The 11,291-nt window shown below is 43.7% G+C and overlaps 1 protein-coding gene across 2 annotated transcripts in view; it reads left to right on the top strand.

Annotated features, from left to right (window-relative positions):
- The first annotated feature begins 1,421 nt into the window (after positions 1-1,421).
- The window catches only part of ACVR2A (activin A receptor type 2A), a 61,089-nt gene continuing 51,219 nt past the window's right edge, over positions 1,422-11,291 (top strand). For both annotated transcript variants that reach the window (XM_005499103.3, XM_021297749.2), the window contains exon 1: positions 1,422-3,179. In XM_005499103.3, the coding sequence (XP_005499160.1) occupies positions 3,125-3,179 (55 nt within the window). In that variant the 5' untranslated portion in view covers positions 1,422-3,124. The remainder of the gene's footprint in view (positions 3,180-11,291) is intronic.

The raw sequence follows: 11,291 nt of genomic DNA, 5'->3' as shown, positions 1-11,291 counted from the left end.
ATGTAGGTACAAACATGGATTTAGGGACTTTCTTGACATGATGGTGTCTGAGGGTGAAGCTGCAAAACACCTTGTGGACCTGAGGAGCGTGGCCACCACAGGACCCACCACCATGTCCCACCAGGGGCCAGCAGCGGCACCTGGGCTGGGGGCGAAGGCAGAGCTGGGAAAGCGGCATTTCACACCACTGTTACCAACTCATGGCTTCACAGAATCCCAGAGTGTCAGGGATTGGAAGGGACCTCCAAGGCCCATCCAGTGCAATCCCCCCATGGAGCAGGAACACCCAGATGAGGTTACACAGGAAGGTGTCCAGGCGGGTTGGAATGTCTGCACAGAAGGAGACTCCACAACCCCCTGGGCAGCCTGGGCCAGGCTCTGCCACCCTCACCCCCAACAAGTTTCTTCTCAAATTTAAGTGGAACCTTTTGTGTTCCAGTTTGTACCCATTACTCCTTGTCCTATCACTGGTTGTCACTGAGAAGAGCCTGGCTCCATCCTCCTGACACTCACCCTTTATATATCTGTAAACATTAATGAGGTCACCCCTCAGTGTCCTCTTGTCCAGCTCCAGAGCCCCAGGTCCCTCAGCCTTTCCTCACACGGGAGATGCTCCACTCCCTTCAGCATCTTGGTGGCTGCGCTGGACTCTCTCCAGCAGTTCCCTGTCCTGCTGGAACTGAGGGGCCACAACTGGACACAAGATTCCAGGTGTGGTCTCCCCAGGGCAGAGCAGAGGGGCAGGAGAACCTCTCTCCACCCAAACACAGCGCTGGTACCAACTCACAGCTTCACACCGGCTCTCACGCCGGGTTTTACGGCGGTTTTGTTCTGCCGGGCCCCACCTCACCTGGGGAAGGAGGAGAGCTCCCCAGCACCAAGAACGAGCCCCGCAAAGGTGCACTAACAATCCCGGGGGGTGTGACCGGGCGGCGCCAGCCCTGCTGCCCCCGCGGCGCCGGCGGGGCCGGGTGCAGCGAGCAGGTGGCGGCGGACAGCGCAGCCCGACCCTCACACCTGCCGGCCGTGACCGCGGCCCCTCCGGACACACACACGCACACACGCACACGCACACACAACTGCGTTACGGAGGCGAGAGGCGACAGACTCCGACCAGCACCGACCTTGGCGCTGCACAGCGGGGCCGGACGCGGGCGGGAGCGGGGCGGGCGGCGCTAGGGCCGCACCCAGAGAGGAGCGCGTGTGCGCACCCGCGAGGCGGCGCGCGGGCAGGTAGGGGCGGGAAGAGCGCGCTCCGCCCGCTTTGGGATGGGCGGGGAAAAGGGGAGGTAGGCGGGGCCAAGCGGCGGCCGACGGGTCGTGAGTGGGCAGCGTGGCTGTCAATCCCGGCGTCGCGCGACGGGCGGCCGCGGTTGTGGGAAAGGAGGGAAGAGGGTGGGGGAGGGGGAGGGGAGGAGGAGAGGAAACAAAAACAATCGCCCGGGCGCCGCCATCTTGGGTCCGTTCTCCACGCCACACAAGTGAATGGGTAGATATGAAATTACCACAGGGGAGCAGCAACAGCAGCAGGGTACGGAGGGCTGTTCCGAGCTGCCAGCTGGACTCGGAAGACTCTAGAGACGGCTCCTGTCGCCGCCGCCGCCCCGAGAGAACCCCCGGGCTCGGCCTTTTCTCCTCGCCAAGCCCTAAACTGCACTCCTGGAGGGACAAAGTTGGGCTCAGCCGCGCCGCCTCTGCCGCCCGGGAGACGAGAGAGTTGGGTTCCTCAGAGCCGGGAGTGAGCCGGGGGCAGAATTAAGGCCGAGGGTGCCCAGGGGATTCCCGCCCCCGCCGCCCTCCGGCCGGGGCTCGCCTGGTGCGCGGTGGGGGAGGCAGGAGGAGGCTCTGCCTGCCCGCCCCTGCTGCCGCTCGCCCCTTCCTCCTAAAAGGAGAAAAAAAAAGAAGGAAAAGGCAAGAACGGGATCGAGCGCGGGGGGGCTGGACTGTCTCGCTTCTGCGTTTGACCAGCGGGCGAGGAAGAAATCGCTGAGGAGTTGGAGAGGAGCATCCAGCGGGAAAGAGGCACCGAGCGGCTGCTGCACGGGGGGAAGGAGCGGCCGCCGCATCCCCCGCCCTCCTCCCTTCCCGGAGCACAATTCTCCGAGCAGCACGGCGGCCAGGGAAGGATTCGCCACAAAGAATATATCACCCTCCTCCCCAGCGGCTGGATACTGCGTTTTATATATATAATATATATTTTTAATTTTTTTTTCAGTCGCTCTTCTGTGTTTAAATACCAAATATAGCCTCTTGGCGGGGGAAGGGGATGGAAATCTCTTAGAAGAATTTGCAATCTTGCTGGGATTGGGGAGTGCTGGTGCTGCCGGGCCCAGGAGAAGGGGAGATGTGCGGCTCCGGCGGGCGGCAGGACTAGAGATTTGCCACTTCTTCGGGAAGCCCGAAGGTTTGTTTGCCCTCAAACTCTTTCTCCCCTCTTCCTCTCCGGGGTTACGCTAAAACCCTCAGCATTATTAAAGAAAACCGAGGTGTTGCCCACGTGCAGCTGGTGGCTTGCCTTTTAAATGTAGTTTTCATCAAAAGAAAAAACAAAACTGACAAAACTTCCTCCCCTTCACCTGGAGGCTTTTGAGGTTTGAAACTGCAATGGAGCTACTTTTCTTCCAAACACTACATGTTGTATAAGAGGAGCCAGGACTAAAAACATCGTGTTTACAGATTTCGATCTGACTCCCCGACGCTCGGCACCCACGAGTGATGCTTCACGGAGCCTGGTGTGGAAAGGCCAAGTTGGAGTGTGCTCAGAGACTTCGGCCTGTCCAGCGGCTCCATTGTTGACTTTCTTTTTTCAAACGTGGATTCGTAGCGTACTTTTATGAATTAAATTTTGCCACCCTTTGTACAGAAGCCAAATGACACGTGTGTTTTGAAACACGGTTCCAAATATACCCATCCCTCAACCCGGATTCTAGCAAGAAAGAGCAGGAGGGAGATCGTCGGTGTCTAAAGAAATTTGATTTTACTGTTTCATGAACATTTGTCTGCTGCAGAAATGTTGCTATAGATTGCTTTATAGTGGTTCAGCAAGAAGGGAGATTTTTCCAGCTTGCAGGACCCAGGAAACTGGATACTTAAAGTCACTTAAATGTTTTAACAGCATTGGAAAATGGGAGCTGCTACTAAGTTGGCGTTTGCTGTTTTTCTTATCTCTTGTTCTTCAGGTAAGTGAACGTTCTTGGTTTTACCGTTTTTAACATAAGGCTTTGAGGTCAGCCCTTGAACGCTTGATGTAACTTTGTGGATTAGTGTGAATGAGGAGAAATCTTTAGTTTTTTCACATGACAAATGTTTGGGGATGGAAGTGATTAAAGGCAGAAGCTGGTTTTATCGTTATCCTTGGAAGTGCATATAACATGAGCACTTAAAACGCGTGCAGCGCTTGGATTTCAGATCAGTTGTGTGGAACAAATGGGGAGACATAACCACCTAGTGTCACATACAGTCATTTGGCAATGCAGTTATTAGTGTTTTGGTGTGTGTGGGGGTCGTTGTTGTTTTTCTTAAATAAGACTGAATGGAAATGATCTTAACTTCAATTAGGTCTCTTGCTCTGGACTTTCAGTGGTGAATGGCAATCTTCATTAATGCTTCATTAGTTTAGAATAGGTACTGCTCTGAAACCATCAGCTCGTCCTTTAATGATAGGAAGGGGTGTGTGCGTGTATAGATGTATGCACAGAATGAGCCTGAGAAGGCGGATTTTCAGTTTCCGAACAATATTTTGTAACGCTTTGTATTTCGCTACTCAATGCGTCTCTGCCTTGTAGTGGGAAAAAAAAAATAACAATAGCCACTACTTTTCTCTTTAAAACAGCAGAAGTTGGATTTCAAATGCCAACTCTGAGTCCTGAGGAGGAGGAAAATGGTCATGTTATGGGAGCAACCAGTGGTTGGGGTAACAGTTGGTACATTCCTGCTTGAAGCTCCAGCAGTTTCACCAAAAAAATCTGTTATGATCCGTGTAGTGGATCTAATATTTGTTTATATGGCAAGCCTGGCGCTTTCTGCTTATGCTTTGAATGTGTATACGGTCCTCTGTTGAGGTTTAAATAGACTTTCAGCGTTCTTGCGCGGTGTGCTGCTCTGAAATCTGGCAGGCAAGTGCCCAGCTTTTCATTGTAATCGGTGTGAGGGAGGGATGAGATCCGTACTACAATGCCTTTTAAAATTCCAGGGTGATAATGTACAGGATTTTGCTGAACAGGACTTTTTCTTGTGGTTAGTAAATGGATAGTCTAGTCTTATGTCTGTAGCGGTATTGATCAATTCCGTGTGCGCTAAATGTGCTGTGAAATGGCGAGCGCTGCCAGAAATAAACCAAAAAAATCCTTTCTGTTTTAACTCGAGAAATAACAGAGCAGGTTAAGGACAGGCAGAACGTTGGTCTGTGTTTTTTTTATTAGGCTATACGGTTTGTTCCTTTTTTGAAACAAACCAGGGTTTCTTCTGGCAGTTTTGTCTTGCAGTTTTTAAGTTACTCGAGCAACATTCCTTTTAATTCAGTAATATTTTCTGTAGGGAAACTTCTTCCCCCCCTCACAGTTTCTTCAAGACTCGGTGCCATCTGCTCTTCATGTCTGTCTCTGCCTTCCACGTCCTTCTACGATCCGTTTGCCTAGAGCCCAGAATAGTGATCTTGTTGACTTCATGTATCCTACTTATTAAAAAGAACACTTAAGCAACAAAAGCCATATTTTCTTTAACGTTTCTTGTTCAGGTTGTTCTTGGTAAGGCAAAACGGGTGTTTCTCTTGCCTGTGAAGGTGGAATTAATCTTTGCTAAATGAGCAGGAAACTGGCTGCAATTCCGACTGCTTCTGATGTTAATGACAATGTTTTGGTGGTTATTCCAGTATTACACATTAAGTGTTCCGGTATTTAACAATTATTAAACTATTTTCTACTCGCCTAAAATTTTGGAGTGTCTGCAGTCCCGGTGTAGGTCCAAAATAAATAGATTTAACAGCAAGCTTTTGGTTTTACGCTCAAAATTATAAGATTATGTAAGCTTTTAGCGTGAAGTACAGGCATTCTGCTAAGTTGTTTCTTTTCTGTGACTTGTTTTGGTTTGAAATCATACATGATCAATTGATTCTAGTGTTACTGTCAGACCAAGTTGTTTCTTTTCCAGTCTTTAGTCTGAAAATCTCTTCTCAGGCTATAAAGAATATTGCAATGGTTGAAGAAATCCTGGAGTTCAGGTGTGCAGATGTCTGGTTTGTCTTTCTCTGGTCTGGAGTCTCCAGCTGCTCTTGAGTGTGTGTGTCAGGGGGGAGGTGTTGGTTTTCTGTATTTGTTAATTTATTTTTATATGCAACTATTTTCCGCAGTTGTTTTCACAGCCGATTAATACCAGTGTTCTTTAAATAGGAGAAAATGTGGTGTTTTTTTCCTACGTGGTGGGTGTGGAAGTGGTCTTCAGGTTGGAGGCATTCTGTTTTAATAGCTAGAAACTGCTGTAGGAGATCCTACAAATGTGCTCCAAATGGATAGGAATTCCCAGTTAATCTAATAATCTTTGCTAAGGGAGTGAAAATATTTCTCATTTCTGACTAAGATGTTTGAAAAAGAGCATCTGTGTTTTGTTATTAGGCTTTAAAATATTTGTGGATGCTTGGATAGAAGTGGGTGTAGGTTTGTGCCTATTTGTACTAACTCAAGAGAATGAGATGAATGCATATTAACTAAACATGAAAACAAAGTGCCTGGGTCAAAGTTCTCCATGTGCCCTTTAATATACTTTTTATATAAACCGCTGTGTATTTTTTGATTTAGTAAAGAACAGAAGATCCTGAAGTAATAATAAAATAGTTCTGAACAATTGAATGTGCTTCCTGTGCCTCTCCTGTAGGTGAGCTTAAAAAGGAAAAATAGTAAATAAATAGCTTGTTCATCAAAGAACACTTCTCCTTAGATGTTATCTGTGTTCTCCCTTCCCCCAAGGAAGTGTGTTTCTGTGTCATCTGGTTTTTGTGATTGCTGAGTGAGATTTTATGACATTTCGGGAACAGAGAATATATACTTTCATAATTTTCTCTGATGTTTCAGAATATATACCCTATGCAGCTGAAAAATGTGGGAGATGTTGAAGTAGTGCGTTGCCTTTAACCAAAATCTTCTGTTGGGGGTGCTGTAGTTTTTAACACCTCATGCTTCCTTTTGTTACTCTTAAGCTCCGTATTTCCCAAACCATCGTCTCTCCTGAGCTACCTGTTCTGTCTTTAGTACCTGGGTGGTTCCTGATCAAAGTAGTTCCACAGCTTTAAGTCTTTTACAGGGGACAAGACTCATGTGTGTTAAAACTCACGTTAAAAATCACCTAAGCAAAACGAAGCACATCAGAAGTCTTGGTGCTTTTTTTCCTAATTCTAGATCATTCTCAAGCCATTCAGAAGCTCTTGAGTAATTTTGCTAGAGGAAATGGCATGTGAAAGATACCTTTGTAGTCGAAATAGCTTTTTCACTGCACGGAGAATGTTGTATGCTTTGATTTTTAATTTATTCTTCTCCTGTCTCACACCAATTATTAGTGAGAATGATGTCTAGATAGAACAGTAAAGCTCAAGATACTGCTGGAGCTTCAGAAACTGAATGGTTTGGTGTTCCGGAGGAATTGAGGGGTGGGAGGTGAGATTTTTTTTTTTCCTTAAATTTTGCTAGTATAATGTGGTTGGTTGTTTGGTTGGGGTTTTTTGTTTGTTTGTGTTTTTTTTGCTATCCTTTGATTTATTTTACTTTTTTTTTTTTTTTTTTTTTAATTTGGTAGCACTTGAAAATCCTGCCAAAGGGTTAGAAGTATTGTTTGTGAAATTGTCTCTGCTGGTATGTTCTCTGCGAGCTGTCCATGATTGTGGTTGAACTCTAATCCCTTTATTGCACAGGCAGAGCAATAAAACACTTAGGTCTTGGTACTGCTTTTAAAGTCAAATTCTGCTCAAGATTCTTTTTTTATAAGAGTGTACAGTCTTTTTCGTGTAATGTGTTTTACCATTGGGCCATACCTCAGCACTCTTGTTGCTGTTGAGAGCAGCATTTGTAAGCCCACTTTATACTGTTTTCAAGCATAGATACATTTAAATAACTGTAAATATTGTGTAGTTTACAAAGTTTCATGGCACCAGCTTGATGTTATAACTTGGATTACAGATCAAAATTCTGTTACTAATTCTATGTAATCTGTTAATACTTAACGACAGTTACAAACCCTAAATCTTCTGGGTTATGAAAAATAGCTGTACTTGTGCGAAGACAATATTAGAACATATAAGCCTAGTTCTAGTAGAACTCTGCTTGACAAATGTTTCTGGTGAGATGCTGCTGTCATGGGTTTATTTGCATTTATTTGCAAGTATTTTCTTATGGAAAAAGCTTAAATAAGTTTGTCTTCAAATGCTGGATGCCATCTAAGTTGGGGGGTGGTCTGTGTGAGGGGAAAGCTGTTCTATGCTATATGGGGGTGCAAGAAGATAATTTCTGCTAGTGTGAATAATAGTTTTCAGCTGGTTTTGATGCAAACTATTTAAATATCATTCCTTTTTTTTTCCCTCTCACCTTTCTGGAATTTGAGGGCAAAATTCCTTAGGTGGTGGTTTTGGACAATTTGCAAATGAGGATAGGCAAATGTTTTTTCTTTGTTTAGCTATAAAGGTTCATTTTTGTCATAGCGTTAGTTGTAGATGGGGGGTGTGGAAATAACAGTAATTCCAGTGTTTTTTATGCTTACCGATTCTACCTAATTGTCCAACCTTTTATGCTTCTAGTTTTGCCAAAGCCTGGCTTTCAACTCCCATAGCTTATTTGTCTTCAAAATCGAATCGAATTCTGATTTCAAATCATCATCATTATGAAGTTTATATGTCTAGTGTCTGGTTCCCTTACAAGGTGGTAGTAACACTTTTTTCATAGACAGATATGGTGGACATGATATATAAAAGCAGTTTTTGGAAGATCTATATGATTTGGAGCCAAGGTAATAGTAGTCCTGTGTTCTTATCCTTGGGAAATCATCTGGAGAATAATCATTATAACATGGGCTGTAAAAAGATAGAGGTTGACAAGGAATCTGATTGTAGAGGAGATTTCTTGGTGAAGGGGAGATGCATTTCCACCACTTAATTAACAGAAGCAGATTAATGCAAATGTCTGCTTGAGCTGGTTGGTAGAATACATGGTCTGTTAGCTATCTGATGTCCCTGAAAATGAGAACTCTTTAAAAAGATCAAGAAAATTACGAATTTTACAGCCAAGTTCTTGTGTGATGAAATCTTAATGTGTTTTTGTTGCCTTGGTGCTTAAAATTCAGTACATCTTATTTCCTGTTATTTCCATATGGAAATTGAAATGTTGTTGGAAGCTAGTGACTTTATGTGGCATCTCTTATCTTCTCTCCCCTACACTGTCTGGGTGGTGGTGGAGGTTTTTATTTTTTTAGAGGCAGTTTGTGACTACGGTGCCAAACAGCAGAGCATATTTAGGCTTAATCCCACAGAAAATGAATATTTACCGCTATATTGTTTACATTGCATATCTGTGTGGCTAAGACATCCAAACGTACATTAGATGCATCAAGTACTTCAATTTTTGGTGGGAAGAGAGCGAAGAAGGATTTATCCACTGCAGCAATTATCGCAAAGGCACCATTCCTTAATAGCTTCACAGTAAAGTAACCCTTGAAGAGAAAGGTCAACATTCATGGATTTCTTCTGCGTTTCCTAGTTAACGCTGTAATTGGAAGCAAGTAGTCTGGCTAGAAAAAAAAAAAATAGACAATTCGCTTCCTAACTGGAGGCATAAATCTTTGGTTATGTGGTTAGAGGAATTGAAAAACACTTGGAAATGAAGGAAGCATTTGTGGGAAGACTACCTGTTCCTGCAGCCAGGAGCAGCTGGAGGCAGGACTGGTGGTGGGGTTAGGATGGGATCTACCAAGGCTGGGTGTTGGAGGCGTGAAGTGCTTCTTTGTACCCACCTCTAGTCAGGTGATGCTGCAAAAAATAAAGTAGTTCAGTGAAAAAATATACCTTTTCTTTTTATCTTTCTTCTGTTCCATGGTTCTCCCGAATTATTCTGATTTTCGGACTGGCAAGCAAAGAAGGGTGAGCAGGATGGCAGCCTGTACCTCTGTGTCTTTGGAACTTCCTTTGTGATGGTCCTAATGAACAGAGCTGCTCTTGCTTTCTGGCAGAAACTTCGTTATGGAGAAAATGAGCGAGTGACGTGGTTACAATTGTATTGATGCCAGCAAAGGTCCCAGTGACGGCTGTGAAACTTGAAATCTTGATGACTTTACACGCTTGTGTATATTGCCAGCTCAATGTTTCATTGGTTTTTCGGAGGATGAATTAAGTATTGCTGAATTCTAAAAACTTGCCTTGTAAAAGTTCTAGTATTCTTGTATCCCACTTGTATATCTGGTTAAATTGGTGCAAGATAATCTGTTTCAATCGGGATGCAGAGTCAGTCCAAAACTGGAATGAATTTCAGTGTTTTTCTTGAGTTACTTGCTGAGAAGGCTTGTTAGTAACTGTTTAAGTACATTGATTTGGCCTTCGTATGATGTTGAATACCTTTAGATGGCAAGAAGGCTGCGTGTTGTTGAAGTAGCTCAAATGGTTAGATATCCCCTTTTGAGCTTCCTTATTTTGTTAAGGCATAATTTATATTTTTAAGGATTTATATGAAGCTATAATTAGGTGGTAATTCAGTTTAAAATGCTGAAACCGGAATGTAATTAAAAGCAAAGCCCTATATACTCTTAACTGTGACAGGCATGTGAAAAATGCCAAAATACTTTTTTTTTCCTCTTTTCAAACTTTTATTATACGAGAGAAACATTGCCTATAGTGAATTGAACTGACTGGAATGCAAGATACTTGAGAAGAATCCACATTTTAGAAATGCTAGATCTTGACTAAAATGAAAGCCAAGAATATTTCTCAAATTCTATTTTTTTCCTGAACTTCAATACAGGTATGAACTAAGCTGTTGATACTGTATTTGGCATTTAGAAACAGTAGGTGTTGCTTTCTAATCTAAGTTTGTTGTGCTCCTAAATGAGGTATTCTCACAGTTGGGAAGATTCCACTGTATCTGTAATGATGACAGTAAATGAGGGAAGTTTTACTGTTTTAATTGTTAACATTGATACAGTTTACAGCTGATACCGGAAAGGTTGGTTAAGACATCCAGTTTCATCTAAAGGTTTGGTTTTCAGCAAATGTCTGTATTTATTTTTATAACTAGGAATAAGAATCTATACTGCTCTAAATTTTGTTGCTTTCCTATAGCTTTAACTCTTTGCGTCCTTCATTCCTAGATGAGCTGCATTCAACCTCTAGTCATTTCACCAGGAAAAAGCTTTTGTAGCTGAAGTTGCAGAGTTTCTTGTGGCAGATTGACTTTTTACATTGGATGGTACATCCATCCCTTTTAGAAATGGAGAAAGTGGTTAAAATTATTTAGGATATTATTTCCATATTTTCTGAAAGATATCGCAGTTTTTATGAGGCTAAGGCTGTGTGCAGTTTTTATTCTGGAAAAAATGGAAAGGAGTAAGGCAACTCAGTTCGAAACCTGTCCTACTTATAAAAGAAAAAACTAATAAGGAGAAAGAAAACCACAACCTAAACAGTAAAATCCAAACAAACCAAAACAACAAACCAAGGCATAACCTGGTTTGGGGCCAGAAGAACGCGGAACCAGGAGGAGGAGGTCCGTGGTCAAGTTCAATGTGGAATGGACGTGCTTGGTCTGTGACACATAGCGAAAGTGTGCATTCCCTGGACCTGCTGTGATCTGCAGCACAGGTACTTGCTTTGAAGAAGCAATGCCTGTTTCACATGTAAAGATTATTGTTGTTTTAAATGAGGATTGAAAGTTTTGATGCAGGAACAGTGCATTTGGTGGTTACTGTAATCTTGCAGTCTATCTGTTTGGTGGTTTTGTTTTGCTTTCCTTTTTCTTTTTCTCTTTTTTTCTAATATCACTTCATAATTATGGCTCTGAATAGAAACAGTTCTTTCCTCTTTGAAATTACTTTTTAAACACATAGAAGCATAGATTGATTTGGGTCATCAGGCCACCTCGAGCATCATGCTCAAAGCAGGGTGTTGTCCATCAGACCTCCAGGTTCCTTTTGGCAGATCTGCTACCTCGTGTAACGGTCACCACTTGTACCGCTGTAGAGGGTACGCTGTCCATAGGACCTCACGTTTGTCCTTGAATTCCGTGAGGTTCCTGTTGGCCAACCCCTCTGGTCTGTTCAGGTCCTCCTGA

The sequence above is a fragment of the Columba livia genome, chromosome 7 (genome assembly GCF_036013475.1).
Source record: "Columba livia isolate bColLiv1 breed racing homer chromosome 7, bColLiv1.pat.W.v2, whole genome shotgun sequence".
NCBI lineage: Eukaryota > Metazoa > Chordata > Aves > Columbiformes > Columbidae > Columba > Columba livia.
The sequence above is the reverse complement of the archived record's forward strand: the minus strand, read 5'-3'. Positions and strand labels throughout refer to the sequence as shown.